The sequence below is a fragment of the Scomber japonicus genome, chromosome 15 (assembly GCF_027409825.1).
Source record: "Scomber japonicus isolate fScoJap1 chromosome 15, fScoJap1.pri, whole genome shotgun sequence".
In the NCBI taxonomy this organism is placed as follows: Eukaryota; Metazoa; Chordata; class Actinopteri; order Scombriformes; family Scombridae; genus Scomber; species Scomber japonicus.
The window spans coordinates 16,750,679-16,767,724 of NC_070592.1; the positions used below are offsets into that span (position 1 = coordinate 16,750,679).

At 39.4% G+C, this 17,046-nt stretch overlaps 1 protein-coding gene across 1 annotated transcript in view; it reads left to right on the forward strand.

Annotated features, from left to right (window-relative positions):
• Nucleotides 1-13,498, forward strand: part of spire1a (spire-type actin nucleation factor 1a) — a 31,439-nt gene extending 17,941 nt beyond the window's left edge. Inside the window, exons 5-17 of the mRNA XM_053333804.1 lie at nucleotides 1,980-2,054; nucleotides 2,177-2,341; nucleotides 2,615-2,701; nucleotides 3,020-3,149; nucleotides 4,952-4,999; nucleotides 5,352-5,509; nucleotides 7,460-7,541; nucleotides 7,641-7,783; nucleotides 10,736-10,873; nucleotides 10,993-11,063; nucleotides 11,158-11,185; nucleotides 11,292-11,455; nucleotides 11,541-13,498. Coding sequence (XP_053189779.1) covers nucleotides 1,980-2,054; nucleotides 2,177-2,341; nucleotides 2,615-2,701; nucleotides 3,020-3,149; nucleotides 4,952-4,999; nucleotides 5,352-5,509; nucleotides 7,460-7,541; nucleotides 7,641-7,783; nucleotides 10,736-10,873; nucleotides 10,993-11,063; nucleotides 11,158-11,185; nucleotides 11,292-11,455; nucleotides 11,541-11,811 — 1,560 coding nt within the window. The 3' untranslated portion in view covers nucleotides 11,812-13,498. The remainder of the gene's footprint in view (nucleotides 1-1,979; nucleotides 2,055-2,176; nucleotides 2,342-2,614; nucleotides 2,702-3,019; nucleotides 3,150-4,951; nucleotides 5,000-5,351; nucleotides 5,510-7,459; nucleotides 7,542-7,640; nucleotides 7,784-10,735; nucleotides 10,874-10,992; nucleotides 11,064-11,157; nucleotides 11,186-11,291; nucleotides 11,456-11,540) is intronic.
• The last annotated feature ends 3,548 nt before the right edge of the window (nucleotides 13,499-17,046 follow it).

The window sequence follows — 17,046 nt, forward strand, 5'->3', positions numbered from 1 at the left end:
TGCATCTCCCGGAGCGCTCGGCATGATGTAACTCTGAGTGGAAGTGGTCTTGTCTGCCTGTCTTATGTCACGATGCTAGCTAATAGACAGATTTATGTCTTGTGGGAGTAATGGAGTATGATTAGTGGGTTTGATTGTGCTTCTGAGAGACCGACTGTTAACCGAGATGTGCTGACTTTTTTTTTTTAATGAATATGATTAATAAGTTATCATTATCATTATCATCATCATCAATAAGTTATTTGTATGAAAAATGCCATTAAAGAAATACACCATGGAAGATGTCATAAGCAACTTGAGCAGACCCAGATATTACAGATGAGTCTAATGGCTAATTTTTGGAAAACACACTGGAGGTGTAAAATTAACTTCGTTCTCATAATCACAATTCTCTGATAGGAAATGTTGTTTTAAACTTTAATTTGCACCCTGACTGTAGTGATAAAATACGTAAACTTAAATGGACAACCTTTATAAAGTATGTCTCAGAAAAGTGTCGTATAGGGCCAGTGGGTAAATATTTGTCCAATTATCTTAGTCAAGCATATCAAACTGAAGCTCTCATACACCTAGAAGTACACTTTTGTGCTCTCTGATTGAATTATGGTGAGGGGGCACATGACTTTTTCCATAGCTGGTCAGACAGCGCACCTTTGCTGTTCAGTAAGGACACAGTCATGCAATAAGTGCGGGCGGTGACTTTTGCACGGGACAGAATTCATGAAAACTGTCTTACGTAATAAAAGGTTATAGAATCAAGTGTAACCTTGTTACAGCAATTTAAGGAGCTTACAGGAGGGGCCACCAGGCTTCAGGGGCTTTGCACTTGCTGCAGTACTGAAATGTCACAGGCTAATAAGTAGCCGCTAATAAGTAGCCATGCATAGCATCACACATCGCACATGCTTACAAATTAAGATGTTATTCAATGAGTATTTCTTTCAGTTTCTCTTGCTGCTGTTGTTGTTTTTCTTTCTTCTATCAGTGTGTTCAATCATATTTCCTTGTTTTTTTTAGTCAATCTGTAAATAACCTGAAATCTTCATTTCTTGTGAAAGCAGCAGATGAGATAAAATGTTTCCCTGGTTTAAAAAAAGGGAGGAAACATGCGTGGCAAATGTGGAAGATAAATCGACATTTGTGATGTTTTTGGATAGAGGAGAAAGGTCAGATAAGCAGAAAAAAGACACGGGTTGGGTGGAAGGAATGTGTTTCAGCAGTAAACACGGGTGTGGACGAACAGATGTGTAGATACATGATAAGACAAAAAACACCTGAGGTTGATCTTTCAGCCTTTCTGTCTTTGATGTGTAAGTTTGGTGTTGAATGATCTCATAGATCAGGTTTGCTTCATCTGTTCTGGAGCTTTTTAGATATGTATTTCAACTATAAACATTTTAATGTTTGTGATTGGGGTGGTGAAAAGTGTCCTGTCACAGCTACCTGCTCCTCATTCCAGCCTGGACAGCTTTGTCCTTTGTCAGTATTCATGCCTTTAGTAAAAAACAAATTAGCTGAGAAGATAGTGTGACAACAAGCTCAAACACACCCAGCAGAGTTCACGATGTCCAAAACTGATAAAAGCCTTAATAAAAAAGGATGCATACTAAATAAGTCAACAACAATGGTGGTCTTTAATTTGGCCCCATTTGACATTTGAAACTGGTCAACTGAACTTTCAGTGACTTGTGCAGGAAGACAGACATTAATCGCAATAAATATCATTCGTTTGCTATTGATTTTTTTTCCCCCGGGACACTGTCAGTGTAGGATGAGATGGATATCCATCAATTCATTAATTAGACGACTATTGCTATGTGGGCAGTTTGCCATTGACCTCAACTTGATGTCAGCTAGTGCTGTAAATGCAGTGGTACACATACTATCCTGATTTTCGTGATTATTACAGTTATTTTTAGTTTTCTTTCTCTTTTTTCCCTCCCTCTTTCTGTTTTTAATGTCTTCCTTTTTTTTGTCAGAACCTTCGAAAAATGGAAGGTGAAACTCGGGATGAACCTGTAAAAGATCTCGATGAGCTTCAAAATGCAGATTGGGTGAGATTATCAATTTACTGCACCATCACACTGTATTCAATGAGTATACGTTCATATATTAGTAATTACATTACTATGTTTTCTGATCATAATGGGGCAATTCATTTTTATTGTCCCTGCAGGCACGGTTCTGGGTACAGGTGATGCGAGATCTACGGGACGGTGTAAAGTTGAAGAAGGTTCAGGAACGTCAGTACAACCCACTACCTATTGAATACCAGCTCACGCCGTACGAAATGCTGATGGACGACATTCGCTCCAAACGTTACAAGCTGAGAAAAGTCATGGTGAGGGTTTCACTAACCTGTGCAGGTCCAACACAAGCATTTGTTTATGTATAGCTGTTTAGTCCATGGTCTGAATAAGACAAAATGTTACATGAGATGAAGAATTTTGCATAGTATTTGTTTTCTTCATGTTAATAATAGCCACATTTCTTTACTGTCAGTTAAAGAGAGACAGAAGTAGCTGTTCATCCTAATGTCTGCCTGCAAGTTTTTTAAATGTTACAGAAGACATTTAAGAAATTTAAATCCACAAACTCTGTTTTGGCATTTCAGGTGAATGGAGACATCCCGCCAAGGTTAAAGAAGAGTGCACATGAGATCATTCTTGAATTCATCAGGTCGCGGCCTCCTCTCAACCCTGTAAGTAACACCAGCTAACACAAGATACTTTCCCTACTGAGGCAATACTAAACTTTCATTTTGACGCAATCTTATAATTATTTTAAAGTGAATGACTGAGATGATAATTAAGTGTGTGCGAAAGAACATTATGAGTCATATCAGTCATCACCATGCTAGTATTTTTAACCAAAGTGTTAGACTTAAGAATGAAGAATAATTAGTCAAATGAATTCAATAACAAATCTTGCAGTGTTTGTGGAGAGGTGTGATGAAAATCTCACTTCGGTCTCCTTGGTGATGGCCGTTAAGTGCTCACTTTTGTGGTTGTCATGACAGGTCGCTGCCCGTAAACTGAAACCTCACCCACCACGTCCCCGTAGCCTCCATGAGCGACTGCTGGAGGACATCAAAGCTGAAAGGAAGCTCCGACCGGTCTCACCAGACATGATCCGCAGAAACCGTTTGGGTGAGACACACACAGATGGAAATAGTTTTGATTATTATTATTGACATTTTTATGTTATTATATCTTATATTATGTTCAGATGATCAATGTAAACTGAAGAAATCTAATCTGAGCGAGTGTGGCTGTTAGCTTACTGCATGGCTGCTCTTCATGAGCCTAACCCCTTCACTCAGGACAAAAATAATTAACTATAACTTAATCATTCTTAACAACATCCATCAGCGTTACTCCAACAGCCTTTTTCCTCCATTGATCTGTTCTATTAATCAGAAATGCCAGAGAGTTTAAACAAGGATCACTCTGACTGCAGCTGTCAGTCTTCAGTTCTTTGTCAGACTTGCATAGCCCAAGTGGAGTTCTTTGGTTTGAACTTAGTCAACATACCTGCTATAATACCAATAAGCAATTCTGCCAAGCAGTGCATAGGAGGTAGATAATCTTTTTGGTATGTAGTGGTCAGAATTGACCAATTTACTCCTAATCTATGCTGTTTAAAGCATTTAAGGCTTTAAGCAGATAAAAGCAAACAAGCTAATATTTTGTCAGTCCATGCTGTACTCTGTGGTTCATACAACACGTCTTTTTGTTTAGGGTTTAAGTAGGGTTACATGGAGAAGTTGTTGCATAATCATACATATAGGAGGCTTTAAAATGTCGCTGAACTGGTTTCTGAATAACTGAGATTATAAATAGCATTTTATTTTTTTAGGAACAGTCTTTATTTTTATGAATGATACTTCTTTTTTTAAAACTTGGATGATTCATTGACTTCACCATCCATTTAAACTCATCTTTTCTTTTTCTCCAATTTGCTTCTATCTCCTTTTTTCTAACATGGGCATATCTGTCAGTCATGCGACCTCTTAGCATGTCTTACAGTTTTGACTCATCAGGTAAAGTTTCATGTCACCTGTTGTCTGCCTATTATTGTACCCGTGTTTCATTCCAGGTTATTTTTAGGATTAGCACCCGCCTTCCCCTGTGATTTAAACACACACACCTACACTTTCTGTGACACATTTGTGTTGTACATGTTAATGTGTGACACACCAGTGTCATATTTTGGCTGTTGAGATGCAGAGACCCGCAGTAGAAGGAAAGAACAAAAAAATGGGTACGCACAGCACATCTTGTAATGTGTGAAATTGTAATGTTGGCATCATGCAATCCTGCATGTTTTTTTAGCGGGATAATATCATGGGCACCACATCTCTCCAAAAGAGCAGGCATTCTACATTTTAAGCATGGTATGAGTGGCACAAGTTTAACAACATTTAAAATGTCCTGGATGTAGTAGCTTCTCACAGGAGTTCTCGGTTGTCGAGGTGACGAGCGATGGCTATTGAGCCAGAGCCAGTTGGGTGAGATTACAGATCATCCCTATGCCTCTACAGTCTGCTTGTCAACCTAATCCGCTCTCACTGGGGAATATGAAAAATTACATAACACGGGTGTCAGCAGCCTACCTCCAGATAGAGTTGAATGGCAGATGACGGTCTGAACATAGCTCTGCCGTTCATAGGACAACTGTAATCCAGATGGATGTACGTGAATAACCTTTGGTGCTTTGGCTGCACTTGTTGTCTTTCACTGATTCCCTCACTGTCCCTCTGTGCTTTCCAGCTATGTTTGTGTCAATGAATGTAGACCACAATTATACAGAACTCCCCCTCCTTCAATGCACACCTGGTCTGACAGATGCTTGTTGCTGTCAAGTCTTCCCTGTAATAGCTTGTTGTTAGGAATGAAAATATGAATGTGTGTTCCTACTGGAGGATAAATTACCCTAAATTCCTCTGCAGGTGCGGGGAAAAGCATCAGCACTCCTCAGGACTTGTTCCGCAGCTCAGGTAAAGCACTTAAACATCTTGTGGGCATGAAGCCAGCGTCAGAGTTGTGATCTATTGTTTTTTCATGGAGTTTTGACTTTTTAACAAAATACATTTAAATGTTTTGTCAAAATGAGAAAATCTGTAACATTAGTGCATGGTTGGAGACTATCTAGCCTAACGTATGTTGTCTAGACTCTGTAGTATCATATAGTAACAGTATGAAGACACCCATAGTTTACACAAAAGACATGATGGCCAGCTGTTATGATCAGATAAGATAGTTCATATTGTTTTATGGTTCACGTGAAACAACATTGCTCAAAATTAAATACTGTTTGGGATTTCAGAGACTATTATGTTTTACCTGCAGATACTCCTGATGCACCCAGGAAGTTGGCTGTCAGCACTCAGTCTCTCGCCAGTGGCACCACTACACCCAATAAAGGTGGAGGAGTGCAGCCTCTTTCCCAAAGAAAGAGGTTACTCAGGGCACCCACGCTTGCTGAACTGGACAGCTCCGAATCTGATGTAAGATGTTGGACACTTTGGGCCCCATCTTGCGATCAGCGCACAGTGGATGGCGGGCATGGCGCATGTGTCTTTGTTAGTTTCCCCCGGCGCAGTTGTCATTTTCTCGCCCTGCGCCCACGTTGTAAATAGCAAATGCACTTGCACCAGTCTGTGCGCCTATGGTCGTGTTGGTCTCAAAATGAGGTGTGGTCAGGCGTGTTGGTGGCGCGTTGCTATTTTGAGGCAGAGGAAAGCGATTGTCCTACTGACCAAAAAAAACAGGTCTAAAGTCACTGGCGCATATGATACTGTTATTTAAGGGGAGCACCATCAAGAGTCCAATATGCTCCTCTACAGGCGGGTGTGCAGCGCGTAGATACTGTGCTTGTTACACACACGGATGCGCAGCAGCACACAAACATGCAAAACATTACAAATAAAAGGACCCCAATGTGAATTCGTATTATGATGTTCATCAACATATTAAAATTCATATTAGTTAGTCATAATATTTATCAGATTTCATTAATTGTAGAAAGTGGAGAGTGCCGCTGCGAACAGTCCTAACAACCTATGAAAGTCTGTAGCCTCTGAGATGCTGCACAGAGCGCAGTGCCATTACGCACAGCCACTCACTGTTTATTAAATCAGCTGATGACACCAGGCTGCTGCACACCTCTACACTCATCACACTGGTTGGTTATATCTCCATATTCTTCCTTTATATGAATTAAATGTGAGGTTAGCAGCTCATCAGACAACTTTCTTTTCAGCAAAAGTAACTCATGTTTTATTATTGAAACACATTGCTGGGTAAATGTGCTGTTATAATAGCAATCCGCCAAAGTGACAGCGCTCCTGGATATTAAAGGGAATGGGAGATGACACTCTGATTGGTTTACCACGTGTTACACCCAAAACACGCCTATGATTAATGACGGGACATAAGTCCATCCCTTTTAGACCATGCGCCTGGCACAGTGACCATTTTTCCGCTGTTAAAATAGCAAAAGTGGATTTGGATACGACCCAAAGGCACTTCCGCCACACGCTTCATGCCATGCGCTATAGATTGTTAAAATGGGACCCTTTATGTGATGTAATTTTCATGAAGTGCATCAAGAGAGAAAGATTAAATAATTCATATACGCCACCTAACCTAAATACTGGCCATGATGGGATTAAAGTCCAACTGAAATTGAATTTGTCTGTTATAGCATATATATCTACTCTGTAAATCATGCGTTCTGTGTTCTCCTTTGAGAAGAATCCAAAAGTGAGACATTTATATTGAGTGTTTTATGTTTTTATGGTGGCACACACTATCTCATCAAAGCCAATCAAATTTAATTTCTGTCATAGGCAGAGCAGACACAAACACATTATCTTCCATCTAAAGTCTCCTTCTTGACTAACTTAGAAACACATGTCTCTTCCTTACAAACATTCCTAAGGGGGAAAAGTACACTGTTAATGTCAGTTTGCAGGCTGGTTAACTATCGAGCTGCTCAGCTGCAGCACATTAACCAGCACGTAAACATAGATATAAATGTTTGTTTAGATGCTGGTTCTTACTTTCAGTGCCACTGTTACCAACATGCTGCCTGCCCATGACTTATAAACTACAGCGCAAGTTTGTTTAGTTTGTGTCTCGTTTCCCTGCTGAGTCCCAGCCTGCCAGCTGTTGTCAAACACAGACTTCGTCACGCCCCTCCAGCTGCTGAGATGTGATCTTTTCTCTTTTATTTTTGTAAATGTAATAAAAACTTAGTGACAATACATTTGCCCAAAACACTGACATAAACTGTCACTGCAAAAAGAGATGGCCAGGTGATTTCAGCTAGACTTTAAATAATTTTTCTGTTAAGCAAATTTATTTATTGTCGTGTTTCTAGGAGAGGTTTTCTATTTTGTTGTGTTGTGTTTGAAGCTATCGTCTTCTTGTGGTTAAATCTGTCTGGTTTACAGGAGGAGCCTTCGCGGAGCAGCTCCAGTATGTCCACGTCTTTGATAGATGACACTTCTCCAGAGTCTGTCGTGGGGAAGAAGGGTAAGTATTGAATGTAGCATTACTTTTGGTTCATACCAAATCATCAAAGATCCTTTTTTTGGCTTTTTGTTCATGTATTTTTTCCCCTCATCACTCCAGTACCCCCAAAGTTCCTGCCAATCTCAGCCACCCCCCAACCAGACAAGCGTCAGTCTCCACAGAGGCGGCACTCCATCGAGAAGGAGACCCCAACCAGTGTTCGCCCTTTTCTACCGCCATCCAGACAGACCTCCAAGTCTTTGGTATGTAAACTATGAGAGCGATTATTCTTGGATTTACCATCAAAGCATGAATGAGTGAATGCAGTCCTCAAGATTGATATCTGAACTTTTCATCACAGACAGAAAAGATTTTACTCCATAAATTTAGTCATATCAGATGTTTCCCACAGAATCAGATTCTGTCTGTGCCTGTATCTGATGGGGGCCACACCTGCGTTTTCTTAAAATTAATCATTAAATAATCCACTGCAAATATCATATCATATCTCCGGCGGTAGTATTATGTTGAGAACACAGACTAACTTATCAGTTAACTTGAACCTGTCAGTTTTGGGCAGTTTTGTGCATGTGTTTATGATACTAACCATTTATGACCTCCGGTTTGATTCTGCTCAGGAATTCAGCCAGCTGTCTTCTCTGCCAGGAAAAGCTATCAGAAATCCTTTCTACCACACATGATCATGTTTTGATTCAGAGAGAGAAAGGCATTTATCTGAGTTGCAGAGTTGAGTCTGTAGAATCTAAAGTTATAAACATGGATGAATGCAGCCCTTTACTGTGGCCACATGCACCAACATCAGTGGACGTACAATATATCCGTTGAATTTACTGCCGTCCTGTGACTGGTCATTTGTCTGCCATGAGGTCACTGGTTCTCTGAGTAACTCTGTGCCGGTCGTATGATTCTAGTGATGTTGATGGCTGTAATTGAAACCACAGGACAGGCTGCTGTATGAAGAGGATTTAGAGGGAATTGGTTCATTCTCACCACTTGCTAGTTAAATACAGACCAATGGCGCCAAACCAAAACAACCAGCTGGAGGACATCAAATCGATTTAAAATTGTGCACTACGTTTCACAGTTGTTTAATACTCTGATATTGCTGATGATTCACTTTTGAGCAATGGTTTCATTTATTAATAGTAATTTGTTACGCTATTTTTAGTAGTGTTTTTTTTTACCAAGTATGTTTGGTGATTACATCCCGTTTCTTAAAAATTAGAAAAATTCAACTTCCTTGTGAAAGAGTGGGGTATTCAGAAGGCACGTTTTACAGTTTTCTAGCCATCCTTTTGATGATAAGAACAAGACTAATTAATTTTCATCCCTCGTGTACGCATTCAAACATGCTTCACGTATATGCGAGAAGTTGAGCTTTTCTGGTAGAACAGTAACCTCTTTGTTGGCTGTATCTTGTAATTATGTTTACATTGGTTAGCTGTCATTTCCAAAAGACTGACGTTCAGTCATTTCCTATTTCATATAATGCTGCAGCTGAAGGCGGATTCCAGTGCCAAGGTAACCTGGTCAATTTTCTGTTTATCACGACCATTCGTCTCTTAAAATGTTTCATTGTTTTATTTTTCTATATTAGACCAGTATGAAACCTAAGGCCAGCGGGGTTGTAGGATACTTAGCTCTGCACCATCATTAGACACCAGCTGTGAACCTCTGTGTCTATGATGGAGCAGAAAGAATGCAATCATGAGACGAAGGCTGCCATCTCGGTGAACTCTCCTCCTCTTGGGATGGATGCTGTCAGATGATTTTTCTGTCATGGGACTTGCAGTTATGAAGTTCTGCTGTTTTGAAATTAGATTTCATGCCACATATGATATGAAATAACAGTAAGTTAATGGTATGAGCTCATGCGAGGAGGGTGTTTATGAAATAATGTGTGAATTATGATAAAGAACTTTATCCCTTTTACAAAACGGCTGTAAGGATAATCGTTTTATTAGTTTTGTCATAAACCTAAGAACTATGGCTGTAAAAATGATGACGTTGCTGACAGCCTCTCAAAATATCCCCCAACAGATTCATGACGTTCTTATATTAAACCTAATTAAGTATACTGTAAGTAATTAGCTTGTTGGAATATAAGGTTGTATTCTGTTTGAACGTCCTGTTCCTCTGTCTGCTGGTCAGGTGGACGCGGCCAGTGGTGTTCAGGGCACGGTAGGTTCACTGCTACTGCAAATCATCAAATTGTATCATCAAAAAATACATAACACTGTGTTGGGAACCCCTCCAGAATATCATATAATTCAATAGACTTGTTTTTAGATGAATGAGACCTTGTGTCGTGACCATGTTTTTAAATGGGAGATCCGTGGCATACTGAAAATAGCTCAGTGAAAGTGAGGAGGAAAAATAAGAGTTGAGAAATCATCTGTAAACAATTACAGCAGAATTGTTGAAATCAAGCCAACTGAAGGAAAGTCAGCATAAATGATTAAAGAATTTTTCCTGAGCAATTTTCACTTCTGGGTAGTTTAACTGTTGGTGTATTATGCTTTTAAGTAGAGAAAAAACACAGTTTGATTAAGAAAATGTTAAAGAAGCTCCCACCTATGTCACTAATCTCCTGCTGACCATAACCTCCACCATGATCGGGGTCCACTTGCAAATAGCTTGAGTAGAAATAATTGCTTTTAAAACATTCATTTGTTTGTAAAACTGGTAATAAGACCACTGAGTCATGTTAAAAAATGAACAAAAATTGGGCTAAAAGTTAGTTAGTTTTTGAAGCTGTTTTTTGTTTATTTTTAATATGGACCTGTGGTTTTGAATAAGATAAATGGAGTAAGTGAATAAAGTAAATTGATGGCTGAAGCTGTGGACCACCATCATGGCGGGTGTGTTACATCACTTGGGAGTTTGTATTTCTGTTCACTGTCACTGTCATGTCATTGGAAACATCATTCGTATTTGATAGATCGTCAAAGACGGATGTTTTCACTCTCACCATCTCATTGCATGTGTTGGTGTTCTGGTAAAGTGGTGTACAATGGGTGCTTGTATTTTGGGGCATTTCCTTTTGTTTTGGTATTTATCCACATTCCCATGATGCAAGTTTCATTGACAGCAGATAACATCACCTCTTGCTGTTGTTGACTGAAGACTTGTGTTCAGTCATCTATGTACAGAAAGGTAGTTTACTGATGTTGGTGTGTTTTTTTTTCCTTCAGGAGGAGTTCTGCTACCCGGTGGAGTGTCTGGCTCTGACGGTGGAGGAGGTGATGCACATCAGGCAGGTTCTGGTCAAGGCTGAGCTGGAGAAGTTTCAGCAGTATAAAGACATCTACAATGCCCTCAAGAAAGGAAAGGTAGATGCCAGCTGTAGAGTTTTATCTTCAATCAGACTGATTGTTTGTCACAGTCATTAAAATGCATCAGATCCCATGTACTGTACCTCCGTCACCTCACCTCACACTTTCTTCTCTAGCTTTGCTTTTCATGTCGGACCAAGAGGTTCTCCCTTTTTACCTGGTCGTACACCTGCCAATTCTGCAAAAGGTAAATTAAATCACTCTTCCTGGAATCACTTTACTGAAGTGTACCAGCCATTCAGGAATGTTCAACTTACTGGTTATTTTTTAATCTTCTCCAGGCCTGTGTGCTCCCAGTGTTCTAAGAAGGTAAGAAGCTGTCGGCTGATCTATGAACACCATAAAACTGCATATTCTGTAAAAGTTGTTCTTAAGATCTATTTGTTAATCTATTTGTGTATTTTTTTTACCTCAGATGCGGCTTCCATCTAAACCATATTCCACCTTACCCATCTACTCTTTGGGTCCCAGCACTATGGCTAAAGAAGAGGCAAGTGGTGCTTGTGCCCCAGCTGAGCCAGACAAGCATCCGTTTGGATCTGGACAGAGCCGACACAGCCTTCGCAGAAGTGTTTACAAGTAGGTTACAGCAGAATTAAAATGTCTTTTTATATGCAAAACAAATAAGACATGTAACTCATTCATCATTTCATCTTGTCCTCAGGTTGTCTAAGCAGGGCAGCAGTAGTAGCAGCAAAGATGGCCGGTCGCAGGACGAACCAGAGCTGCCCAAGGAACTGACTGAGGACTGGGTCACTATGGAGGTCTGCGTGGACTGCAAAAAGTTCATCACGGAGATCATCTCCTCCAGCAAGCGCAGCCTGTGCGTAGCCACCAAGCGTGCCCGCCTCAATCGCAAAACCCAGTCCTTCTACATGCCGTCGTCTAACTCGGTCAACTTCAGGCCCTCCGAGCGCACCATTAATGAGGTGTAGAGAGTGAGACTGCCCTGTGCACTTTTTGTTCATGCTTTTCCCAGAGCAGATTTATTCAATAAAGAGTCCCTACTTAGTGTTAGTTTTGACACTGACTGGTTCACTGCTATGTATGAAAATGGTCATTTCCAGTCACAATGCAGCCAGTCCATCCCAGTCCCAAAGTTAGTGAAGGTTCGTATACCTTACCCTGTCTCAGGAAAAGTTGTCACGCTATGATTGGTCATGACAAAGACGTGTGGTCAGGACTCAGCATTTGCTGCCAGATAACAATGGAGAGCCGTGTTTCTTTACGTGACCGTGATAATTCAGGGCATGTTAGTGGTGGGTAAAGTGGATATATTGAGCTATTGATGTTGCTAAAGTAAACCGAGTGAGAGAATGTGGATGACAAGAGAGCTGGATCACAGGATACAGAAAGCCAAATGTTGCAGTGATGATGTGTAAATAGTATAGAGGCCCAACCCTAATCTTAACTAAGTTTTCCAGTTCCTGTTTACTTGTAGCACTCAGGATGAACAACCGATTGTCTTTTGACAGAAATGCACTGTAGATCTTCCTGTCAGGTCCGCTGGGGTACATCTCTACCACTTCTTGCCCCTCTTATTCTTCCAGCAACAATTATGCCAAATTTTCCATTGTTCATTTTTTTTTTAGCAAGTTTTCATCAAACGTAGTCTGACAAATGCATTTTACTACTTCTCTCATGATGTTGGGATGACAGGTTGAGGGGTGGAAATTTATTATTTTTCTGGGTGGGTTTTAGCTATTTTAGTTATAATGTAAATAAATTCTGTGCCTGGTGCCAAAATGTAATTTCTTTCTTTGAATGCCTTTTGTAGTCATGGACCTATTGTACATATGTTATAAACTCAACGGGGGATATTTTAGAGTAAATTTAAGGTTTTGTTCCTTGCCCTTCCATGTTCCACGTAGGGCAATAGAATCACAGAAATGTAGGGTAATGAATGTGTACATGCTGTATATCTAAATTACTCCAAATTTAATATAAAAACTTTACTAAATAGAAGTTTAATTTTACTATGTTTTAAGATTTCTGCCTGGAGTATCAAAACTTTATTTGAGATTACTCTCTGAAACCTTTATTATTAGTGTTCTTATGGTTTGTGTTATATGTAATATTAAGATTGTATTTCTGTTGTATAGTTTATGAATTCCTCAGTGTTAAGATATTCCTAAAACTCAAATAGCACTTTTTACTGGACCAATGTATTGTTTATGTTGGGTTTTTGTCTTAATTAATAATAATAATGATAATAATTAAAATCTTTGTTTTTCACCTGTTGGGGGTCCATAGTGCCATTTCCCAGGGTTCCTCATGAATGAAAATGTGTGTGAATGGCTGCAAGTTGTTTGTATAGGAGGAATAATGGCTAAAAGAAAACAGAACACTCCTTAATTGAATGTAAGCATTTTAAATTATATAACTGTCATCAAATATACATTATGAACTTCTCTCTTACTGACAGATGAACATACCAACAGACATCTTACTGTGTGTTCATATAGTGTGTTTTGTGACAGTTGTTAGCAATCAAACACAAAGCCTAACCAGCCTGTTAGATAATGATGATGCCATGTTCCTTTTAAAAATAGTTCATCCGAACAGATTTATTTTAGGCCTGTGTAAGGAATGTGTGCATGCTGTATTGTGACTTGTTTTTATCAAAGAAACTATAATAAAATCATCATGATTCTTATGTTTGACTCCATATATGTATTACAGATACTGTCAAGCTTAGTAAAACTAATGTCTAAGATGTCAGCAGAGGGCGATAAAGGGATGAAAAGAAATCTTTTCTGTTGCACTTCATATTTTTCTGAAGTTTTAGGGACATCAGGTGGCCGATGATGTGTACTGCAGGTATTTTAAAGTGTATTACTTTTCCATACTCAGGATCTATTTAAGTAAATATATATATTGCACACACGTTTGAGTAATGTAACTTGAGTGTTGTCATGACAACTGCTGCCATAGTTATAACTTTAGAAAGTGTTGTGCATTCAAACACTTTAACTGGCTATATGGAGTGGCACTAATTTCACTGTAATTGTGTTTCTTCACTTTTCCCTTAATCCTTGGATCCTTAACTTTTATTTAGTTTTATTACAAATGTCCAGGATTTAAAATATGAACACTGTTAAAAGCTCTGCTGTTGCTTATTTTCAGGTGGCTGCTTTTGGGCATTTTAACAGATTTATTGGATTACACATTGAATGAATTTTCAAATAAATTGATAAAACTTTTTTTCTTTTAGCATTATTGGTAAAAAGATGTCAGACAATCTCCAGCCAACCTTGCACCACAAATTCCACATTAAAACCATTTCTGGGTGAAAAAAATCTTGCAACTTGTGTAACACACAAAGACACATGGTTGGCAGAATTTGTAAAGCATTCCTGCCTTATGTAGGTGTAAACTTTCTTAATCCCCCCCTCTCCATCACATTAACACAACAGGGTAAAGTTACAGACCGGCCATTGACCCTTTCACATGACACAGCAGGGAATTCCCTCAATTAGTATTTAAAAAACCCTTGATCCAAACAGGTGTGTCTGGGTGTGCTTCTCTCAAACTCACAACCTCTTATTTTGAGAGTACAATTTCAAAACCTGAATTTAAGAGTTTTTAGTCTTGTGAAGTTGTTTAAAATGAATAATGACAGTTAATGACTGGTTTATGTTATATTTCTCATTGGTTTATGTCATCCATATGCTGCATGGTAGTGCTGATACTGTAAAAGACTTTTAGAGGTTATGTAGGGTACCGTTTTTATGGTCAGTTTTGGTGACTTGGGCAGGTTGCAAGTATATATGTGTGAGTGTGTGTGCATACAGGTCTTTAAACCACAATTATGTGTGCACACAGAAAAGGCTAGCAATGAAATGCTATCCCTTGATGGGTTAGTAACAGATGCTGAAAATAACCTGCCAGGCCACAGCCTCCATGAGGGGTGACCCTCACCCACTAGTTTCTATGGAAAGACGGCATGCAAACACACACCAATAAACAGCCTGAATAGGTTGTGTATTTAGCAGCAGCTCAATAAAACTTACTTTCAATTTTTAAGATCAGACACCTTCCTGGTATGTGTCACTGTGTGCAGAATGTATGTCTTTTTGATGATTTGCTTGGACATTTTGTGTTGAATCCACACACATACACATGTACAGAGGGTTATTGTGACGCATTCAGAGTGACCGGGCTAACAAGCAGCCATTTAACTCAATGGCAATCTGGGCCTGCTAATATAGAGCGTGAGGTAATTCCCATTTGGTCGCTGCTCCCGGACAAGTTTCAATGTTTTTCCCCACTAATGGGAAGGGATTAAAATGTTAAGAGTGAAATCTGAACCCGTGTCTCTTCCCCTAAGGTCGACTTGACCAGGAGGCTGCATACAAGTAGGCTATACAGTGCAAACAGTGAACCTCTCAGGGGGGAAACTGGTAACGGGATCTTTAGCGTACATGTGGAGCTCCTCATGCCAGACACTCTTTAAGAAGATAATGTGGTCTGAAGGGCCAAGAGGTTGGCACATGTCACTCATATAGTACATAAAACAAAGTGTCAATTTCATAAACAGATTAACTGTAAACAGGTGTTTGTCCTTTTATCATAACTCCTGTATCATTACACCAAAGTTAAATATGTTGCAGTATTTAAGTGGATGTTTCACTGTTGCTGGTTAACGTATGGAAAACAAATGTGTCACCTGATAAGTGTTAAACATGCTTCTGTGTCAACAATGTTCCCTTGAGTATGAAGACAATATGACTCAGTCAGTCCGTAGACAAATTAACCATTTATATGTGCGCCTAGTTCAACTAACAGCTTCATGAACAGAGACAAAATGTGTACCACCCTCCAGCACAGATTCAACGCAATAAATAAGAAACTACATTTTCTGTGCATGTATCACCACATACAGTACAGACAATATAATACACTACATACAAATAATAAAGAGCAAGTATCTCAGTTGTGCAAGTAACACCAACACATTTGCGTCAGGCAGCTGATCACTGATGCTGTCTTAAATATATTCACTATAGGGATGCATGTCACAGACAATGCAATTTGGTAATAATGGAGTTGCCATGGCAATTGTTACCGGGGCCAGGGGCTTGTGGAGCACCGAAGTGAATATAGCACCAGTCAAAAGTTTGGATACACTTTTTCATTCAAGTGAATGGGAAGGTGTGTCTAAACTTTTGGCTGATGGTGCATAGATGCTTCATAGACTTCAAGAGGGTTACAGGATGTATACAGAGGTGTCCAGCATTGCAGTGGACATTTGTTAAAGCGTCTTCCCAGATTTAACATGTGATACCATTTTTTTCTCTCCTCAGGATTGATTTCAAATCAGTCAACATACTTGTGAGCAATCACCTGCTGGCTACATACAATATGTACATGCAGACTAAAACTCCCAAAGCCATTTCCAGTCATGGTCGCCTTTAGCAGGTCACTGCATCATCACTGGAATTTGCCTTCACATATCCTCACATCAAGATTCAGTAGCTGCCTGCGAAGCCATTTTCTTTATCTAGCAACAAAAGCACATTGTGAAATTAAAGGTAAACCACCACTGTAGGAAATGCAATCATGCATAAATATTTAAGTATTTTATTCTGCCTCCTGCTTGTTGCAACTGAATCATCCATCAAACATTATACAGAACATGCTTTGTTGGGCGTTTTGGGAATAATTCACAAAGTTAGTGTGAATTAAGCCAACTTAATCGGAATAATGTTGGCCCTGATAATTTCATTTAAGTAAAATTCTCTTTCTGAGCGGCATTTCAGCAAACATGATTGAAGCTGAAACTGCTGTACTTTGCCATGAGAGCCTGTCCATATTCTGTCACAATTCATCTCATTAGCACTCTGATAGAAGCATGTGGGTCAAAGAGGAATGTATTTTTATAAAGTGCATATTTATTAACTGCCTTTATTATCTGTCTTTTTTGTCAGGGAGGCAGGGCTCATACACTTGCAGCCAGACAGACAATTCCCTTTCTAATTAAATGTGTTAAAGGAAAGTAAACTGCAGCTGCACAGTGATACGCTGTGTAGAAATGTCTGGGAAATTAAAGCATTAACACTTTCAGTTAGCATCTAAAGAGTGCAGCCATCTATGGTAACAGCTTTTTGGATTACGTAGTGTATGAACAGCTGCTTATTGTGTAAGTAAGTCTGCCTCTTGTGATCTCT